The 22,613-nt window shown below is 43.0% G+C and overlaps 1 protein-coding gene across 24 annotated transcripts in view; it reads right to left on the bottom strand.

Annotated features, from left to right (window-relative positions):
* kcnma1a (potassium calcium-activated channel subfamily M alpha 1a) overlaps window positions 1–22,613 on the bottom strand; it is a 300,575-nt gene that overhangs the window by 52,179 nt on the left and 225,783 nt on the right. For 12 of the 24 annotated variants that reach the window (XM_036960274.2, XM_036960299.2, XM_036960292.2 and 9 more), the window contains exons 10-19: window positions 19,756–19,866; window positions 18,127–18,232; window positions 17,783–17,865; window positions 17,632–17,701; window positions 17,350–17,505; window positions 14,800–14,909; window positions 9,939–10,007; window positions 9,132–9,143; window positions 5,766–5,852; window positions 5,460–5,536 (exon numbers count right to left, since the gene is read on the bottom strand). In XM_036960274.2, coding sequence (XP_036816169.1) covers window positions 5,460–5,536; window positions 5,766–5,852; window positions 9,132–9,143; window positions 9,939–10,007; window positions 14,800–14,909; window positions 17,350–17,505; window positions 17,632–17,701; window positions 17,783–17,865; window positions 18,127–18,232; window positions 19,756–19,866 — 881 coding nt within the window. The remainder of the gene's footprint in view (window positions 1–5,459; window positions 5,537–5,765; window positions 5,853–9,131; window positions 9,144–9,938; window positions 10,008–14,799; window positions 14,910–17,349; window positions 17,506–17,631; window positions 17,702–17,782; window positions 17,866–18,126; window positions 18,233–19,755; window positions 19,867–22,613) is intronic. The other 12 variants (XM_036960289.2, XM_090217158.1, XM_090217155.1 and 9 more) reach the window with 1 other exon arrangement.

Genomic DNA, 22,613 nt, shown 5'->3' on the forward strand with positions numbered 1-22,613 from the left:
GGCCAAAAAAAGTTTTTTTCAAAGTTATCCTAAAGTCTTGTTTAGATCAATAAAGTTTTGAGCAATTTGAATGTTGTAGTCCAATTTAACTTGTAGTACAGATGGTCTTAGGCTCAAGGGTCAAGCTGTGTCCAAAGGCTGAAAATGCCATAACAGGTATACAGGCCAATATGACAGTGGGGGAGAGGGGGGAAGGGGGGCAGGGGTAGATGGAAGGGGATTCATTCTGGGGTAGGAGAGTAGCATGGGCAATGTCTTCAGCAGCAAACCTCCTAGAGACATATATTATTCCATTCAGAACAGACCATAACATCCTCTATGCGTCTGGCTAAAGGTGTGGATCACGTACCTGTATCCCTTCATGCAGGTGCAGCAGCCCTGGTCAAGGCATCATCACACTACTCTATTGGCTGGACTGGCCATACCATGCTAGTCTATAATACAAGAGTTTCACTAAACCAGCACTCCCCCAGAGAGGTTTGTGTATGTGTTTGCAAGTTACTGTGGATGTACATGGAGAACTCTCTTAATTTGACCCTGCTTCTCACAGCAGGAAACATATCTTGCATGCAGCAACAGGAAACCTGAATTATTATGTGGATTAGAATTAATGGGCATTTTTCATTAGGGCAAATCAAGTCTGACATTTTAAAGTGAAAATTAAAAACTTTAGAAGTCATTTTAAACCTTTGCATTTCCTGCTGCACAGAAAAATTCTCTGTGACAACAGAGTGATCAAATTAAGATGGCAGATCTGTATGTAAAACATTTGAGGTGTGTGTGTGCGTGTACAGTAGATGTGTCGAGGTCTTCACCCCAGGAGAAGTAGCAGTAGGTAGTGAAAGCCCCTCAGAGCAGCACTTCTAGATTTCTGTGACTCTGGTTCAGGCAACAAACAACAATCCCTGGTTCCCATTCCCCCTATGCCAGGGTCCCAAGTCACTAACTCACTCTAACACCCTCACAGAAACTCTGGCACTCTCTCGGAGGAGAACTATAAGTCTACTTTTACTGTTTTAACCATGTGTGGCTAGGAGCCCAAACGAGGTGGCAGGTTTCAGTTTGTGGCCAGAGAGAGAATGGGGAGCGAGGCCTGGCCCCAAACAGGGAATGTGTCCTATAAACAGCATGCATAAGCGCTTTAGAAGCATTCATAAACGCGCATAAAGAGATCACAGCGATTAAAAGAGAGGGAGTGTGGTAACTGTTTACAGAGCAGAAACAGTTTTGGAGGCGTGACAGACATGCAGTGTGGCTTTCGTTTCATGCTGAACTCAGTTTTATTCTGAGTTCTTTCTAGGCTGGGCATTCAGTGGAACGCAGTACTGTACATGTAGTTGTTGGTTAGTGAGACATGGGAGGGGGAGATGGAGAACACGACATGACAATGTGTTTGACTCAAATGACTTCACACATACCCGTTACCCTGATCTACTACAGTACGGACTACAGTGTCCCTTTTAGGACATTCTTCACCACAAGAGTCCACAAGAACATGACTGTCTGTGTACATTTTGTCAAAGAAAGGTGATTGTTAACACAAACACAACTGTGCTGTCTCTTTTGTTTGTGGTTCTATAAATAAAAGTATGTTTGTGTATGTCCCATTCAACATTACACCTGACAAAACGTACAAAGACGAAGTCATCTTGAAGCCAGTGTTGAAAATCGATAGAGAAAAGGATGTCCTAAAATGTACACCTGACTAACGGACATTGATCCTCTTAAGTGAAAGACAACCCTATTCAGCAAGAACTCAATGAGCAGTGTTGACTTAGTCATATTATATTAACAGTCATATTATATTAACATATGGATACTTATAGAAAGCAATCAAACTAAAACCACTTTTAAACTCTCCAGTTATTGTACCATGTTGCAAAGCACAAATGGAAATAGAGGAATGCGTAAGACAAAGAACAGTTTTCCCTTGAAATACTCATTTTGTGTTCAGACGTCTTCAACCAACCAAACCAAACCATCAAACATTGCACACCATAAAACCAACCTGGACTCAGGGGTAGACATAGTAAAAGTAAATTCCATCCACTCCAATTTATGTGATATGTTACGTTTCATATGGCAGTTATTCATTTGAGGATGTCCATCATCCATTTCTTATGATAAGTAAGGAATTCAAATTCGTATGATATGTTGCGAATTGAATTTCGTACAATATGTTCAGAAATGCAATTTGTACAATAAGTTCCAAATTTGCAAAAACATATGACGTTACGAATTCCAATTTGTTGTAGCTAGGCTAGTGGTTAAGGTTAAGGTTAGAGTTAGCTAACATGCTAAGTAGTTGCAAAGTAGATAAAAAGTAGTAAGCAGTTGCAAATTAGCTAAAATTATCAAGTTGTCCGTGATGAGATTTGAACATTATACGTCACCCTTCCACACCGACCAACCACACACTTTTGCCTTAAGTAATCTTTTGTCTTATGTGACCATACCAAACGTAACAAATCACACTAATTCAAATGTCCCGGATTTACTTTTACTATGTTACGTATAGACTATGAGACCAGGCTGCATAAAACACAGCCAAGGGTTAATTTATTCAATGATGAAACTAAAGTAAGAGAACTTTTCCCTTTAAAGGTTAAGATACACCTACAGTTAACTGCAACCATAGAGATATTACCATTACTAGTACAGTAACTCCAATCAAATCAATGGGTCTGTGATGGTTGGACCGGCGGCCATTTTGAAATGCAATTTTTTTTACCGTTCTAGTAATTCTATAACAGTCTATGACTGAAACACCCTGTTGCTCATCATATTCTGGCTGAATAGGTTTCTGAGGATGTGTGTCAGTTTCCTTCAATAGGCTACATTCAGGACTGTAAGACATGGCCATCTAGTGGCCAAATGGCAGTACCACATTGGCGCGGAAAATAACTGTCTAATGAAGCTGTTTTCTTTCACTCAGGCCACTGAGGGCAGTGAGTAAAAAAGAGCCTGATGACCATATAGAATTGAAATGCAGTGGGGCTGGGGGCGACGACACTTCAATTCTAAATGCACTGATGAACTAACTATGTGTAATGGTATGACTGGAGCTGGGCAGAGGACTAGAGCACTGGGGGGTGGGAAAGGGACCAGAAGCAGTGAGGGTGGTACGACCAGATTGTTTTAATTGTGTTTTGAAACATTGCTCAATAAGCTGAAATATTTTAAGAACTTCCCACAAGAACACTTTCCGCTTTTCAGAAAATACAGCAGCGTGCAAAATAGCCTCTAAAAATAAAATAAAAAGATCTAAAAAATCAATGACTAATGTTACCTATATCAATCTGTGGGTTTGATATTTCAATATTGTCACCACATCCATGTACAACTTTCTCAGAGCGTGACATTAGAGAGAGGAGGTAAGGAGGACTTAAGGACAGATGACAAAGCTTAGGATTGGGTTTCTAATACAGATCTGTTCAGTTTAACAACCAAATATTGCGACAAAAATAACTTTTTGAAGTGAGTCGAAGAGAGTTCATGTACTTCTATGATAAAATCACACTCCACTCTGTCATCTGAAATGAGCCTGAGGCTGGGCTAGACTATGGGCCTACGAGGAGACACACTAGACAATCAGATGCTGGTTTGAGTTTGGGTTCTGCTGTATTCCTTCAGGTCTGGTCTGAGGCAGGACAGTGTAAAGATGAGAGGCGAGGAGAGGGATGCAAATGCTACACTGGTAACATGCAACATAGAATACAGTATACTATTGGCTGAGAAAGAGAAAAGACACTTGCACTGCACTCTGGGTAGGAGGGAACCCGTGTTTCTTTTACTCACAATAAATCACTACCAGAGAGTGGTTCAAATAAAGAAGTGGTGTTTCCCGGCGGCAGTAGGGGAAGGAAATAACATCAACAAAATGTCAATGGTCATAAAAACATGGAAAAAATAAACAACAATAACAACAGAAACAAAACAGAACAGAAGACAAACTTCCATTCTAGTAATGGAACGGTCATCTCTCTAAATGGGGCCCTCCTGTTGGTAATAAAACAGCAATAAGATGGAGACACAGAAACCCCAAATAATCTACAATAGAACTGTCTTGTTTCAGGTACAGTAAATCTAGCATGATTACCAATTACACTATAGGGCCAACCCAAACCGTACTGTGCTGGCTTGGATACATTATGTTCACATTGTCCTTTCCAGCACGGTTCCAGCAACTCTAGTGGATATGTAACCAGGCCAGCCAAGTACAGCTCGGCTTGCCTTGTCTCAGTTATACTGTGAATCAGACAAAACAGGTCTCTGGTTCTCTCTACCTGACAGACTACGAGACCTATAGTGTGAATAATTGAGATGACACAGACAAAGGGAAAGGACGTTGGAGATCATGTGTTTGGGCATAGGCCACTTACTGTAACTGTCACTGACCTTTCTAGATGTACAGAGACTACAGGACGCTAAATTATTTAACATGCTAACATGTTGGGACAAGTGCCCATGTAGGTCAGGTAGTAAATAAGGCCCTGCCTCTGAATTAATGCTTTCAATTCAGGCTATTCAGGAAGTAAACCAAAAATACAACATATTATTTTCCTCAATGAGTTTACTTCCTGAATTAACTGAATTGAAATGGAATTGAACCCAACCCTGGTACACATTCTCTAATTCCCAGTCTGACCAATAGAAATATTAAGTCATATTCCAAGTCATTCACTGCTGGCAGATGTTTTTGGTGGAATGCCTGGCCCAATAAGGTGCTCTGATTCTGTATGGTTGGGCCAATAGGGAGTCTGGTTGTCTGCCCCAATGACCCCTGAGCAGAGGAACGCCATTGTCTCATTTATTCTAACACCTGACTGAGGTCATTAACTCTGCCTGTGTCACAGAGTCACTATGGCGATCTGACAGCCTCCTTCTTCTGCTCAGCTACTCCTGTCATTCTACCTCTCCCTGACATTCACTTCTTCCATCGTTAGCATACTGATGTAGAACTCCCACTCTTTTTTTCTCTCTTTGCCTGTTGTCTCGCTTTCTTTCTCTCTCTGTCTTTTTTGCCCTCCAGACTTCAGTCCACCCTTCTAGCTAGTTTCATCATTATGATACATTCTTGACATGATAGGTTCACATATTCAAAATAGAAATTAAATGAAATGAAAAAAAATCTAACAAAATGTACACAATGTTGCCTGTACTGTTTGCTTGGATTGAGAAAATAATACCATAACACATTGATTTCAGACAATGAAGGTTTGAAAGTTGTGATCACAGTTGATACACTCAAAAGGGACTCAAGGTAATCACTGGGGCAATTTCCATTTCCATTTTATCACTGTAAAAGGACATTCCTATGAGAAACAGTAATGGATATGACAATCTTTATTATAGCATATCCTAATCATACTTCAGGGGATAGGGGAGGGGTTGGGGATGGGAGGGGGTCATGAGAGGGGTGGGTGGTGGTGTTGTGGATGGAGAGTAGCTGTACTCACGTCGTTTGCAGCCGCACTTTTTGATCCGTTTGGGGTCTGTGATGTCGTCGTGACAAGCTTTGCAGTAGAAAAATGCTCTGGGGGGGAAACAGCAGCATAGACATTTATTATCTTGGTTTGCAACTTACACCAATTGAGTTCTATCCATTCCACCAGGTTGAGCTGTGAGCTAGCTTTCACTTTTACCAATGATATTTATAGGAGTTTATTGTCTAATCGCTTTGTACAGTATGGTGACTTTTTTAGCCACCAAGAGAGTGAAGATAGAAAACAGACAAGGCCTTAAACTGAGACTGTGGCCTTTACCTCTTTACTTCTTTGGCATCGCTGGCGATGAAGAACCCCAGAGTTCCTTCCTGCATCTTTACGTGGTTCCCCGGGTTGATGAGGATGCTGGGTAATGGGAGAGATAGATGACATCACGCTCTGTAGGCGCTGTTACGGCCGTTAGAGTCACACTCACACGCTAATCAAGAGGAATGGTACACACACACACACACACACCATCAACCCTCTAGCTGGAGCTACACTACTACAGCGATATAGAATGGCCTGATTGGATTGGTCAAAGGAATCACAGCTTCTGCAGTCTCCAGTTGCTTTGTTTGGAGAGTGGTATGGAATGGAAGTACTGTAAATGCTATCAGTGTGAGCTAGTAGGCCACTGTATGGAGGTGGGTATTTGTTCAAGTGTTATTGTGTCGAAAAACAGCTTGCTTCTTCCATTGTTTCCATGTTCAGCCACCTTCTCTGAGGCTACTCACACAGATGGACAGAATGCGCAACAGCATGAGTTGGTTTGTACATTTTAATTCTTTTCTTTTTCACCATGGTTCTGATTGGCTTGGATGGGGTTTGGGGCAGGGTTAGGAGGGATGTGGGAGGGGGGGGGCAGAAAGAATTAAAATTGTTGTTATGGAGTGGTTTCAGTCTCAGAAGTCAGAGCCAATCAGCTATCAGAATGATGTAACGAGTGTGTTACACTACAGTTAGATACTGTTACCTGGGTTAGTACTGGACAGTGGAAGGCAAGGGAATGAACAGCCCTCGGACTAAGACTACAGAGGAATAGGAATCATCTGCTATAGGCTTAAGTGTTGTTATATAGTGTATTATAGTATTGTTAAAGTACTGCTACAGTACTGCTTTAGTGTATTATAGTATTGTTATAGCACTGCTTTAGGGTATTATAGTATTGTTATAGTACTAAGAAATGTGATATGATATACATTTTTTCTTTACGTTATCAGTGTCCATGTTGATTTATCAGGGAGAACAAATTAATAACCAAGAATCTGAGGGAAAATGGCCATGTAATATTATCTAATGGATAAGTAATATTCATACTCAAATTCGTTCTAACCCCTAACACTGTAACCCCTAACCTCACAGACCCTAAAACTGTATCCGCAAACATATGTCTACAGTAAAGAAGATAATGTAGATTTGGATGGTGTGTGTGTGTAGGGTGCCTGTATGGACTGGCTGTATCATTCCCCCTGAATTAGACTGAGACGAGAGTGGACGATACATACACCCAGTTCATTAATGGTTACCTGTGGGTAGGAATCATCAATGATGGGAGTGCAGACAGACTAACAAACGGAACACACAGACCGACAGTCAGGGGACGACAACCCTGGCCTCCGAGCCCAGACGAAAGGGAAATGAATAATACTTTACTTTAGGAATACTTTCCTAACTTATTTTGATAATACTTAACAAATATTTGACTTCTTGTTTTATGAATACTATACTTTGCAAATAGTTTACTTTACTAAGGCTTTATTATACTTTACAAATTTGACTAATCCTGTGTTTTACTAATACTTCATTGTACTTTACTAAAGTTTTATGCTTGACTGACTTGCTAATACCTGATTTTACTTTATTCACCTTTTAATTTACTAATACGTTATTTTACTTTACCAACTCTTTAATTTACTAATACGTTATTTTACCAACTCTTTAATTTATTAATTATTCACTGTCATTCAATGTTCGGCCTTCATACATTAAATGTTTTTAGTTTTTGGTACTTTGGTACTGTTTAGACAGATTTTAGACAACTTATCTATACCAACATTATACTGTGTCAAAGTGCACGCAGGCTCAGAAAATAGCTGAGAGCAGCTGAAAACTACAGACTAATTTGCAAATGATAAAAAAAAATCTTTCCTCTGGGCTCTACAAACAACGTACTTAAACAAGAAGGGGGCGATTGGATCAATTATAAAGCTGTAATCAATAGCAACAGCAAAATAACATGATATTCTGCTAAACTTAAGTTTAGAGTTGCCCTATTGAGCTTTATACCAGATAGAATGGCCCCAGCGTAGAAAACAGGAATCACGTTCGACATGCTGTTTCGGGAAAATACAAAATAAACTAACAAAGCCACTACAAAAAAAAAAAACACATTGCTGCCCAAATCTGAGATTTCACATAGTTTACACATTTCAGATCTAATAACTAAGAAATGAAACAAAATGTATTTTTTCTCCAATTATGCATAGAGGCACAAACTGTATCAAAACCTCATATTATGAGCAACAAGGCAAGCATCCCATATGATAGTGTTATTACATGCAGTTACCAAACAGTGTAAAACAGACCAGGCATAGCCACCGCAGTACAGATAAAGAGACAGGTACGTAGATGCAGACTGTTGCAGTAACTTCTGTGCAGTTGGATTGTTTTCTTAAACACCAAACTGACAGGAAGTGACCTCATTTGATAACATCTACTCAGAGACACACAGGTATGGGGGGTACATGGTGACTGACACGCACACAAGCTTACGCACACACGCACGCACACGCACGCACAGAAAGCAAACCGTATCCACACACATATGACAAAACAGTAAGAAAGGGATGAAATGTATGAAGATGATTTGCAGCACCCATGGAAAACGTGGCCTAAAACGTCCATAGGATAAATGTTAAGTTATCCAAAGTCAATGGTCCCATGCCTTGAATAAGATATGACATGGTTTAACAAATGCTGTTGGTATTGTAAAAATCTATAAAACATGCATTTGTGTCAAACTGCAATGACATAATCAATCCACCGATTCCATAATATTGCAGAAATGTGCAACAAATCAACAATAGCCTAATCCATGATAAACCCTTCTGGGGTTCAGACATCAACAATCTGTTTCCCGACTGATAAGTGAGATGACACTATCAAAACTATAATAATATGAAGTAGTGTTGTGATGATGAGCATAGCACAAAAATAAAGAAACACCCGGGAAGAAAATTATAATCAGTTTGGCAAAGTTCGCACACAGTTACGACTGACTGAGGACACTGAAAAAGAACTGAAGTGAGAGAGAAATTAAGCAGAACGACTGAAACGCGAGACAGAAAGAAACTCAAAACAGGAGGTAGAAATGGAGGGGATGGTGTTAGCCTGGGCACGTCGACAACATCAGACAAATCAACAAGAGTTACAAACGAGTCAAATTCAACTATCCTCTCTCTGCCTGCAAAGAAGTTAGTGCATTAGGCACAAGGAACACAATCAAAGATAGAGTGAGACATTGGCCCGTTTTGATATAGGGTTTGGAAATGGATCCTTAGGAAACATGACCCAAAGTCAGAAGCTCTAAAGTGGTGGCGATAGGGTTGAACTTTGGAGGGAAAGATAAGGAAGAGGGCATACCGCTTTCGGCTTCTGCAAACAACAAGAAAACAACCTCAAATCAAACAGTTGTTATTAACATAAAAGGAGAGATGAAAAATCATATTATGAATGTGTCTCAATATGACTCAATTTGCTGTCCTTCTACCTTCTGATGGGGAAATGAAAGTGCTTGCTGTAGCACTCTGTGAAAAAGTTGAAGACCTTCATATCACTTAGTAAACCAGAAGGTTGAAGATCTAGAAGAGCTGATCTTGTTACACATATTGCATCTGTGAAATCATTTACTTCTGCTATCAGAGAGATATGCAGTTCAGATGGCACTGAGAATGGTGGCACTATGTAGTGGAAAAAAGCCTGGCATGACCAAAATAAATGCCTCACGATACCATGTCCAGGTGCAAGCACACTACAAAAAGGCTGAGCAAAAGTTTAAAAATAAATGTTTTTCAAAATATATAACAAGTTAGTTAGACATGACTTATTCAATAGTGATTTCATAATATAGTAAAAACTAAACTAAAACAACTCCACTATAAACGCATTATTTGCACAAAACCAGTTCACACTGCTGTTGGGGTGGGTGGGATTTATAGTAGTATTTCATGTTAATAGTTAGCCAGTTAATAGTACCATATAGTGTTAATGGTTTTCATGGTTCAACACAGAGACAACTATTTACAGATAAATCTTGAAAGACATCCTAAGATTTAAAAAGGTTCTGGGATGTTACAGACAGAGAGGTTCAGTGGTGATATACAGAGCAAGAGCAGCCACATTGTCCTGTACAACACAGAGAGAAACAGACAGAAACACAGAGACACAAACCTGCTCTCTCCCAGCTCCGACTTGTTCTCGATGGCGATAAGCAACAGCTTCAGCTTCACGTAGCACAGCCTGACACAGACAGACACACAGACACACACACACACAGAGGATTGTCAGGGAATGGTATGCCTCTTCAAGGTTCTACATTATATAGTTACTATTTCAACATTACCAATAGTTTCAAATTAAAATGTTCCTTTTCTTTTATATTATATTAATTTACTCTTAATGTCATTGTCCTCCTCTATCTACCAACTATTCTTCAGCAGTTGTAGGAGGACCAGGGAACAAAAGTGGTTGTAGCAGTACCAGGGAACAAAACAGTGGTTGTAGCAGTACCAGGGACAGAACAGTGGTTGAAGCAATACCAGGGAACAGAACAGTGGTTGTAGCAATACCAGGAAACAGAACAGTGGTTGTAGCAGGACCAGGGCACAAAACAGTGGTTGTAGCAGTACCAGGGAACAGAACAGTGGTTGTAGCAGTACCAGGGAACAGAACAGCGGTTGTAGCAGTACCAGGGAACAAAAGTGGTTGTAGCAGTACCAGGGAACAGAACAGCGGTTGTAGCAGTACCAGGGAACAAAAGTGGTTGTAGCAGTACCAGGGAACAAAACAGTGGTTGTAGCAGTACCAGGGACAGAACAGTGGTTGAAGCAATACCAGGGAACAGAACAGTGGTTGTAGCAATACCAGGAAACAGAACAGTGGTTGTAGCAGGACCAGGGCACAAAACAGTGGTTGTAACAGTACCAGGGAACAGAACAGTGGTTGTAGCAGTACCAGGGAACAGAACAGTGGTTGTAGCAGTACCAGGGAACAGAACAGTGGTTGTAGCAGGACCAGGGAACAGAACAGTGGTTGTAGCAGTACCAGGGAACAGAACAGTGGTTGTAGCAGTACCAGGGAACAAAACAGTGGTTGTAGCAGGACCAGGGAACAGAACAGTGGTTGTAGCAGTACCAGGGAACAGAACAGTGGTTGTAGCAGGACCAGGGAACAGAACAGTGGTTGTAGCAGTACCAGGGAACAGAACAGTGGTTGTAGCAGGACCAGGGAACAGAACAGTGGTTGTAGCAGTACCAGGGAACAGAACAGTGGTTGTAGCAGTACCAGGGAACAGAACAGTGGTTGTAGCAGGACCAGGGAACAGAACAGTGGTTGTAGCAGTACCAGGGAACAGAACAGTGGTTGTAGCAGGACCAGGGAACAGAACAGTGGTTGTAGCAGGACCAGGGAACAGAACAGTGGTTGTAGCAGGACCAGGGAACAGAACAGTGGTTGTAGCAGGACCAGGGACAGAACAGTGGTTGTAGCAGTACCAGGGAACAGAACAGTGGTTGTAGCAGTACCAGGGAACAGCACAGTGGTTGTAGCAGTACCAGGGAACAGAACAGTGGTTGTAGCAGTACCAGGGAACAGAACAGTGGTTGTAGCAGTACCAGGGAACAGAACAGTGGTTGTAGCAGTACCAGGGAACAGCACAGTGGTTGTAGCAGTACCAGGGAACAGAACAGTGGTTGTAGCAGGACCAGGGAACAGAACAGTGGTTGTAGCAGTACCAGGGACAGAACAGTGGTTGTAGCAGTACCAGGGAACAGAACAGTGGTTGTAGCAGTACCAGGGAACAGAACAGTGGTTGTAGCAGTACCAGGGAACAGAACAGTGGTTGTAGCAGTACCAGGGAACAGAACAGTGGTTGTAGCAGTACCAGGGAACAAAACAGTGGTTGTTGCAGTACCAGGGACAGAACAGTGGTTGTAGCAGTACCAGGGAACAAAACAGTGGTTGTAGCAGTACCAGGGACAGAACAGTGGTTGTAGAAGTACCAGGGACAGAACAGTGGTTGTAGAAGTACCAGGGACAGAACAGCGGTTGTAGCAGTACCAGGGAACAAAACAGCGGTTGTAGCAGTACCAGGGAACAAAACAGTGGTTGTAGCAGTACCAGGGACAGAACAGTGGTTGTAGAAGTACCAGGGACAGAACAGTGGTTGTAGAAGTACCAGGGACAGAACAGCGGTTGTAGCAGTACCAGGGAACAAAACAGCGGTTGTAGCAGTACCAGGGAACAGCACAGCGGTTGTAGCAGTACCAGGGAACAGTACAGCGGTTGTAGCAGTACCAGGGACAGAACAGCGGTTGTAGCAGTACCAGGGCACAAAACAGTGGTTGTAGCAGTACCAGGGAACAAAACAGCGGTTGTAGCAGTACCAGGGAACAGTACAGCGGTTGTAGCAGTACCAGGGAACATAACTGCAGTTGTAGCAGTACCAGGGAACAGAACAGTGGTTGTAGCAGTACCAGGGACAGAACAGCAGTTGTAGCAGTACCAACGACAGAACAGCAGTTGTAGCAGTACCAACGACAGAACAGCAGTTGTAGCAGTACCAGGGACAGAACAGCAGTTGTAGCAGTACCAGGGAACAGAACTGCAGTTGTAGCAGTACCAGGGAACAGAACTGCAGTTGTAGCAGTACCAGGGACAGAACAGCAGTTGTAGCAGTACCAGGGAACAGAACAGTGGTTGTAGCAGTACCAGGGACAGAACAGCAGTTGTAGCAGTATCAGGGACAGAACAGCAGTTGTAGCAGTACCAGCGACAGAACAGCAGTTGTAGCAGTACCAGGGAACAGAACAGCGGTTGTAGCAGTACCAGGGACAGAACAGCAGTTGTAGCAGTACCAGCGACAGAACAGCAGTTGTAGCAGTACCAGGGACAGAACAGCAGTTGTAGCAGTACCAGGGAACAGAACAGCGGTTGTAGCAGGACCAGGGACAGAACAGCAGTTGTAGCAGTACCAGGGAACAGAACAGTGGTTGTAGCAGTACCAGGGAACAGAACAGTGGTTGTAGCAGTACCAGGGAACAGAACAGTGGTTGTAGCAGTACCAGGGAACAGAACAGTGGTTGTAGCAGTACCAGGGAACAAAACAGTGGTTGTTGCAGTACCAGGGACAGAACAGTGGTTGTAGCAGTACCAGGGAACAAAACAGTGGTTGTAGCAGTACCAGGGACAGAACAGTGGTTGTAGAAGTACCAGGGACAGAACAGTGGTTGTAGAAGTACCAGGGACAGAACAGCGGTTGTAGCAGTACCAGGGAACAAAACAGCGGTTGTAGCAGTACCAGGGAACAAAACAGTGGTTGTAGCAGTACCAGGGACAGAACAGTGGTTGTAGAAGTACCAGGGACAGAACAGTGGTTGTAGAAGTACCAGGGACAGAACAGCGGTTGTAGCAGTACCAGGGAACAAAACAGCGGTTGTAGCAGTACCAGGGAACAGCACAGCGGTTGTAGCAGTACCAGGGAACAGTACAGCGGTTGTAGCAGTACCAGGGACAGAACAGCGGTTGTAGCAGTACCAGGGCACAAAACAGTGGTTGTAGCAGTACCAGGGAACAAAACAGCGGTTGTAGCAGTACCAGGGAACAGTACAGCGGTTGTAGCAGTACCAGGGAACATAACTGCAGTTGTAGCAGTACCAGGGAACAGAACAGTGGTTGTAGCAGTACCAGGGACAGAACAGCAGTTGTAGCAGTACCAACGACAGAACAGCAGTTGTAGCAGTACCAACGACAGAACAGCAGTTGTAGCAGTACCAGGGACAGAACAGCAGTTGTAGCAGTACCAGGGAACAGAACTGCAGTTGTAGCAGTACCAGGGAACAGAACTGCAGTTGTAGCAGTACCAGGGACAGAACAGCAGTTGTAGCAGTACCAGGGAACAGAACAGTGGTTGTAGCAGTACCAGGGACAGAACAGCAGTTGTAGCAGTATCAGGGACAGAACAGCAGTTGTAGCAGTACCAGCGACAGAACAGCAGTTGTAGCAGTACCAGGGAACAGAACAGCGGTTGTAGCAGTACCAGGGACAGAACAGCAGTTGTAGCAGTACCAGCGACAGAACAGCAGTTGTAGCAGTACCAGGGACAGAACAGCAGTTGTAGCAGTACCAGGGAACAGAACAGCGGTTGTAGCAGGACCAGGGACAGAACAGCAGTTGTAGCAGTACCAGGGAACAGAACAGCAGTTGTAGCAGTACCAGGGACAGAACAGCAGTTGTAGCAGTACCAGGGAACAGAACAGCGGTTGTAGCAGGACCAGGGACAGAACAGCGGTTGTAGCAGTACCAGGGAACAGAACAGCGGTTGTAGCAGGACCAGGGACAGAACAGCGGTTGTAGCAGTACCAGGGACAGAACAGCAGTTGTAGCAGTACCAGGGACAGAACAGTGGTTGTAGCAGTAGCAGGGAACAGAACAGCAGTTGTAGCAGTACCAGGGACAGAACAGCAGTTGTAGCAGTACCAGGGAACAGAACAGCGGTTGTAGCAGGACCAGGGACAGAACAGCGGTTGTAGCAGTACCAGGGACAGAACAGCAGTTGTAGCAGTACCAGGGACAGAACAGTGGTTGTAGCAGTAGCAGGGAACAGAACAGCAGTTGTAGCAGTACCAGGGACAGAACAGCGGTTGTAGCAGTACCAGGGAACAGAACAGCGGTTGTAGCAGGACCAGGGACAGAACAGCGGTTGTAGCAGTACCAGGGAACAGCACAGCGGTTGTAGCAGTACCAGGGAACAGAACAGCGGTTGTAGCAGTACCAGGGACAGAACAGTGGTTGTAGCAGTACCAGGGAACAGAACAGCGGTTGTAGCAGTACCAGGGAACAGCACAGCGGTTGTAGCAGTACCAGGGAACAGAACAGCGGTTGTAGCAGTACCAGGGAACAGAACAGCGGTTGTAGCAGTACCAGGGACAGAACAGCGTTTGTACAGCAGCAGTAAAACAGAGCAGCAGAATGTAGCAGAGAGAGTTACCCATACCAGCCCAAGGACTAAATCACTGTGGTGTGTCATACTTACTCACAGACTGCTGGGAAGGAGAGCCCCACAAAGGCACTGGACAGATACTCTGTGTACATCTCATTAGCTACCCCTTCTAAATAGTACTTCTGCCACGTATCCTCTTCAATCTGAGAAGCAACAAGCACAACATACATATATAAATATGTAAAGATACATATAAAGACATATATAAATACGTAAAGACACATATAAAGACATATATAAGTACGTAAAGATACATATAAATACATATATAAATACGTAAAGACACATATAAAGACATAAAAATACATATACAAATGGAAAATGTGTATAGTAGTAACTTGAGCACAGTTATAAGCCACTTATAAGCCCATCCTCAATAGCAGTCTCTTAGTGATGGAGGAGAAGACACTTTGATGAACTGCAGACACAGTCAGATCCTTAGACCATAATGAAACTGTATCCATGTCTCTTTATCATAACTACACCCCATCCTAACTGCTGTACAGGCTTTAATATGGGACTCAGAACACACTTCCTCTATAACTAACACACACACACGCCTCGCCTGTTTGGGTAAGAGCAATTGGTCAGGCATCTTTAGGTGAACACTAATCGAGGGGATCCTGCGGAGATGGCATCCATTATATTGTGTGTGTGTGTGTGTGCGTATGTGTGTATTTTTGGGTCTCTCATTAGCACCTTTCACTAACTTTCTGGTTCTCTTCCTGTTTCAATCACCTGTGATGACAAATCGCCATGACGACGGCCTTTTATCGCCCTGGTAACAAAACAAGGCCTGATGAACTTCATCCAGATCTGACCAGACATCCCTCCTTTCCCATTCACACACAGGCTCATTACAGACGTCTGCAGCAGAATGTGTCAGAACTGAACTATTTCTCCATGATGTGTACCAAAAGGCACCATATTCCCTATATAGCGCTATGGGCCCTGGTCAAAAGTAGTGCACTAAATAGGGAATAGGATGCCATTTGGAACGCATTCTCTGTAATTACCTAGTAAGAGTTGTGCTGAGAAAAGCTGTCAGACACATCACTCTTCACCTAGTTAAGAAGCCTCACAATAATCGGTCCTCAAGTGCAACCCACCATGCACTATAAGCATTCCGTTTCTAGCGTTGTGCCTTTAGGTTCATATGTTTATGGAGGTCTCTAAGTCGAAGGCATGCTGACAGAATCAGAAGAGGCCACCTCTATTACAGAACTATTTTAATTACTCCTGTCCTCTCTCTCAACCGCACAATGGTGCCATTCAAAATGGATCACATTAGCATTTATGATAGATTTTGAATAATTTCATGTTCTTCGGTCATTCACATCGACTCTCTGTTGCCAACTATTTTAATAATATACAGTATTCCATGTGTATTCATCCTGCTATTAAACCAGAGATGGTATGGTTTGAATATAGCGTTTTAGTTGACTTTGAGTGAAGCAAGGGCGTGCTGACTTGGTGACAGTATATTATGTACAAGTTGTTTCACTAGGCTTGGCCTAGCATGAGTTCTGACTGAATAGGGCTGTATCGCTTCACAACTCATCAAATAATGGTAACAATGATACTGTAGCTCTTCATTTCTTCCTCTCATGTGAAGTGATTCCTCCCTTCTTTGTCAGATGTTCATGCGGGCTACATCATATCCACTGAGCTGCCATAGACGATGAGGGATGACTTTCCTGAAAGCTTTGCAGCTGCCATATGGTAGATGATGAAAGCCGAACGTTTTAAATCCCTCTTTAATGAGGACAATGCCTTTTCATTCACAGCTTAGATCCCCGTTTATGGTTTAGCATCGATAGTCCATCTTTTCTACATTTCTTAGTCTGTTTTCATACAGGAAATATGGCCAGCAGATGTTTCTTCTCCATCCTGATCTTCGTCAGCCCACTCTTTATAAACTTCTCCATTATCTTTACGACAAGAAGACCAGCTCTTTCATATAGGGGAGCACCTCTGCAATGCTGAGTGCCAAATATCCTACAGATTATATATGATAAATCAGACTGACTGAAAGACCGTTACGATTCTGAATGAAAGCACTCACTCAGAAGACCAGAGCTCAGTCCTCCCATGGAATCACTTACAGTATCTATCCTGTAGTACTACAGTAAATACCAAAGTAAAACAACATTGTGAACAGGTTGTGTTAATGTTAAATTACTGTTATTGTGTCAACGTTACCTCTTCTGACAGACCTCATTGTGAAAAGGTTGTGTTAGGGCTAGATTCAATCCCATCACCCCTTTTCGGCTATTCTAAAGGCCACATTTACAAGTTTGCGGAGACCACATTCACCTTAAATACTGCATGCTGTATGTTGGCTCAAACGGAAATTACCCTTAAATGTCAATCATGCTATAACGTGGATCTTCTGCGGACCAGATTGAATCTAGGCCTTAATGTTACCTTACTGTTATTGTGTCAACATTATCTCGATGACAGACATTGTGAAAGGGTTGCGTTAATGTTACCGTGCTGACATTGCGTCAAATAATTTGTGCTAATGTTCCCTTACTGATATTGATTTGTGAAAAGGTCATGTTAATATTGTATCAACGTTACCTCGATGAAAGACCTCATGGAGAAGAGATTGGCAAGCATGGTGGAGAGGCCCTGGGCTAGACAGCTCTGAGCTATGAAGCCAGCCTTCAGCTCTGCTAGACAGATCGCATCATCCCCCTCCTTCCAGTTCCAGCTAGGAATGTTGAGCAGGTGAGCCTACACACGCGCACGCGCACGCACACACACGCACACGCACACATTACACATCTCCAAAGACGTTTAAACCATAGTTATCTTATGTTGATCATTGCAGGAAGCATAGGAGTGATGTGCTGACCCTACCTTGTTATGGTATTGTAACATTTGAGTGATAATTCGTATCTTGGGGGAATAGTTCTTGATAGAGATGACCCTACAAATTCAAAAATATATATTGAACACATACTGTAAACAGTCCTCTCTCCAGATTTGTTATCATCATCATCATCATTACCTCATGATGTTGGAGGCATCTTCAGCATCGGGATCTGGACAGTATTTATTAGCCAGAATCAGACAGGCGTCTGCTGACTCAATCTATACAAGGAACGATAAAGAGTTAGAAAATACACAGCAGAAACCCTCTCACCTTTAAATATTCACATTTTAACCCAAAATTGATCTTCCTCAGGTCAAAGCAAAGGTCCAACTTGGATTGAAACGTTGTCATTCTTAGATGGTGGGATCAGGAGCATTGGCCTTTTTGAGTATTTTCTTGTTTTCACACACAGCCTTTCACCTTGTAACTACAGTACGGTGTAATATGATTTATAACAGCAGTACATGCCAGTACAGTACCTTCACTCGGGCCAGATCGTGAGGGTTGAGAACAGATCCCTGGTAGAACTCCACTTGGGTAAAGTGGCGTTTGAACAAGGCTTCCAGCTCAAGATTAGGGGAAATACTACAGGAGCAGCGAGTGAGAGAGTGAAAGAGAAAGAGAGTGATAGTGCAAGGACATATACATGTTGGGATTTGAAGTTGTTAACTAATGAAGCAGAAACTCTTTCCGAGTGACTCACAAGCAGTGTGCTCTGTACTATACTCAATCAAGGGGTTGGATCCCATAAAAAAAAAAGACATACACTACATGGCCAAATGTATGTGGACACCTGCTAGTCAAACATCTCATTCCAAAATCATGGGCATTAATATGGAGTTGGATCCCCCTTCGTTGTTATAACAGCCTCCACTCTTCTGGGAAGGCTGTCCACAGGATATTGGAACATTGGTGCGGGTACTTGTTTCCATTCAGCCACAAGAGCATTAGTGAGGTCGGGCACTGATGTTTGATGATTAGGCCTGGCTTGCAGTCGGCGTTCCAAATCCCAAAGGCCAGTCAAGTTCTTCCACACCGATCTTGACAAACCATTTCTGTATTGACCTCGCTTTGTGCACAGGGGCATTGTCATGCAAACAGGAAAGGGCCTTCCCCCAAACTGTTTCCATAAAGTTGGAAGCACAGAATTGTCTAGAATGTCAGTGTATGCTGTACCATTAAGATTTCCCTGCACTGTAACTAAGCGGCCTAGCCCTGAACCATGAAAAAGAGCCCCAGACCATTATTACTCCACCAAACTTTACAGTTGGCACTATGCATTTGTGCAGGTAGCATTCTCCTGGCATCCGCCAAACCCAGATTTGTCCATTGGACTGGCAGATGGTAAGTGTGATTCATCACTCCAGAGAATGCATTTCCACTGCGGCGAGCTTTACGCCACTCCAGCGAGCTTTACACTACTCTAGCCGATGCTTGGCATTGCGCATGGTGATCTAAGGCTTGTGTGTGGCTGCTCGGACATGGAAACCCATTTCATGAAGTTCCCGTCGAACAGTTCTTGTGCTGACTTTGCTGCCAGAGGCAGTTTGTAACTCGTAGTGAGTGTCGCAACCGAGGACAGATGATTTTTATGTGCTTCGCGCTTCTGCACTCAGCAGTCCCGTCCTGTGAGCTTGTGTGGCCTACCACTTCACAGCTGAACCGTTGTTGGTCTTAGACGTTTCCACTTCACAATATCAGCACTTTCAGCTGATCGGGGAAGCTCTAATCGGGCAGAAATTTGATGAACTGACTTGTTGGAAAGGTGGCATCCTATGACGGTGACACATTGAAAGTCACTGAGCTCTTCAGTACGAGCCATTCTACTGCCAATGTTTGTCTATGGAGATTGCATGGCTGTGTGTACGATTTTATACACCTAACAGCAACGGTTGTGGCTGAATTAGCCGAATCCACTAATTTGAAGGGGTGTCCACATAGTTTTGTATATATAGTGTAGATGTTTGATGCATACTTTATAAATACATTAGACCCCACATTTTAAAAAAGGGTCATGAGAGAAATTCCTATGCTTTATGTTTATAAAAAATATTTTTTACATTTTGCAATGTAATGGTTTAAATTCAGGGAGCGAAACATGTACTTACTTATGGAGAAAAACAATTTCTACATTGACATCATCCCTGTCCTTGTGTAGGAAGTCTTTGAGGAAGTTGGAGACACTTTCGAGCGTTATATGACCACAGACCACAATGTGCCTGGAGAAAGGGGGGTGGGGTGAAATCAACCTGAGCAAGGCAACATAAATCACAACTAACACAGGAATGCCCCGAAAAGAACACACACATCATACCAAAGCACTCTCAACTCTAATTCCCAATAAAAAAACATTTGTGTCAGAAAAATATATTCAGAAAACTAGACATTACTTTTGTTGTTTTTTCAGTAAAAGAAAACAAATCCCCACAAGAGTGAAAAACGTAGTTTCCCCCTCCATGACATGATGTGTGCAACCAAACCCTGAACTTTAAGGAGACCTAAAATATAATCCTACAGTACACATTCTGGTACACATTCTGGTTTAGATTGTCATCCGTCCCCTTGGGTCAAACCGACCCTCTGAGAGCCGAATACATGTTGACAAACACATGTACATCAATACACGCACGCTTTCATACAAGGCATTACTAAAAGCCTTCTAAAGTGGTTTCTTGGTCTGCGGCTGACAGGACCTCTAAACAGAACTTGAAGCTGGTTGACGTGTGGATGGCAGGATAGTGTGTTTAAGTGAAGTGGAGTTCTATGTCAGACATAGAGCACTGCTGACTTCTGGGAGGAAGATGGATTTAGACAGATAGGGGATAGATCGGACTGGGATCATGACTGGGGTCGTGACCTTGTCCAATGGTTCCACTCTGGGCTCCAGTGTCAGATGGTGATGATCCAGTGATCCACTCTCCAGAGAGAGAGGCTCTCAGATAGAGGGTTTCACAGTAATACTCACATAGGATCTTCACTCATACCAGAGTAGATTTGAGTCAGTTTAAACACATATGCATCTCCTAGTCACTGTAACATATCGAGCCTGTTCAGGTGACTGAAAATACATATTATTTTGTTCTGTTCTCCAGCACAAAGCAAAGATTTTGCAAGCTGCCTAGGGGAGGGTTTCCCGATGCCTCCATAGTTAAAGTAGTATGTTGATACACTACATAATCAAACTAATCCACAGGATTAAAGACCGTTTGAACTGTGCAGCTTTACCAATGGTCTCATTTGTACTGCGGTAGGAAAAACCAACTCAACGTCGTCGAGCCAATGTTCGACGTCACACCTCAAATGAAGAGAAACCCAAACATGCTCTTGTTGAGTCCAGCCTCTTGTCATCAAGGGGATTACATTGGACACAGAGACGGCGAACTACCCTAATTGCCCTAAAAAGACCTGTAAGACAATCTGTGTAATTACAATGTCTCTATTCAAGAGATGCCACAAGACAAGAAATGCCACAAGACAAGAGATGCCAGATGACAATTCGCTTCTGCAGCTCTGTCCCTGTATGCGATTGGTGGAGCAGTTAGACTGTCTGTGCATTGGGTTACTGACTGAAGAACTGTGGTCTGGCCTGATCACTACAAGACCTAACTCATCAGGCTCAATATGTTCTAACGGAAACAAACACTGATCCAAACCCATGTTCTCATACTGGGAGAAGATGAGACCATTGGATGATACATGAACTCCTGTTGTATATGCAAGACTGTAAGAGTGTGAGTGAATTCTCTCAGCTGTGTGAATATGAACGGTACGGAAGTCCATATGAGTTCCAGTCCAGATCAGTGTGTCCAAAGTGGCATTGAAACACATTGAAGAGGTCTAAAGCAGACTGATGCATATTTAAGTGGACTGAAGCAGACTGAGGCCAGGCTAAGGCAGACTGATGCAGGCTGAAGCAGATTGAGGTGGTCATGGCCAGAAGAAAGGAGTAGACTGATCTGATCTGGTGGACACCTGGTAGACATGGTGACAACACATGGCCTGGTAGCCATTGAACACAATGATCTTCACAGATCTGGCCTTCATTCCATGAAGTGTTTAGAAGAGCAGCGGTGATTGCATGGTGGGCCCTGGACTAACTATCCAGTGATGTGATGAGGCTGTGAGCTCTCTGGTGAGATCAGATGATGAGCAGAGGTCTCAGTGAGATGTCAACAGCCATTGGCAGAAGATGATGTGTCCCATTCAGGGAGACAAAAACATCAGTCATGTTTTCCTACTCCCAATGTCCTGAAGTCATCTTCAGAGGCTGAGTACAGTATATGGGATTTGTGCAGCGTAGTAAATGGTTTATTGTGGCTCCGCATTAAGACAGGTGCGGGAGCACTCACACACTCTCTCTCACACACACACACACACACACAAACCGAGTTCATCTCAGACATCTCATATCCATGTACACTGCCGTTCAGAAATGTGGAGTCACTTAGAAATGTCGCCTTTTTTTGTCCATTAAAATAACATCAAATTGATCAGAAATACAGTATAGACATTGTTAATGTTGTAAATGACTATTGTAGCTGAAAACAGCAGATTTTTTTATGGAATATCTACATAGGCGTACAGAGGCCCATTATCAGCAACCATCACTCCTGTGTTCCAATGGCACGTTGTGTTAGCTAATCCAAATGTATCATTTTAAAAGGCTAATTGATCATTAGAAAACCCTTTTGCAATTATGTTAGCATAGCTGAAAACTGTTGGTCTGATAAAATAAGCAATAAAACTGGCCTTCTTTAGAACAGTTGAGTATCTTGAGCATCAGCATTTGTGGGCCAGAAACAAATAACTTTCTTCTGAAACCAATCAGTCTATTCTTGTTCTGAGAAATTAATGCTATTCCATGTGAGAAATTGCCAAGAAACTGAAGATCTCATACAACGCTGTGTACTACTCCCTTCATAGAATAGCGCAAACTGGCCCTAACCAGAATAGAAAGAGCAGTGGG

Source organism: Oncorhynchus mykiss, chromosome 23, assembly GCF_057628025.1.
Source record: "Oncorhynchus mykiss isolate SJ-2025 chromosome 23, ASM5762802v1, whole genome shotgun sequence".
Lineage (NCBI taxonomy): Eukaryota > Metazoa > Chordata > Actinopteri > Salmoniformes > Salmonidae > Oncorhynchus > Oncorhynchus mykiss.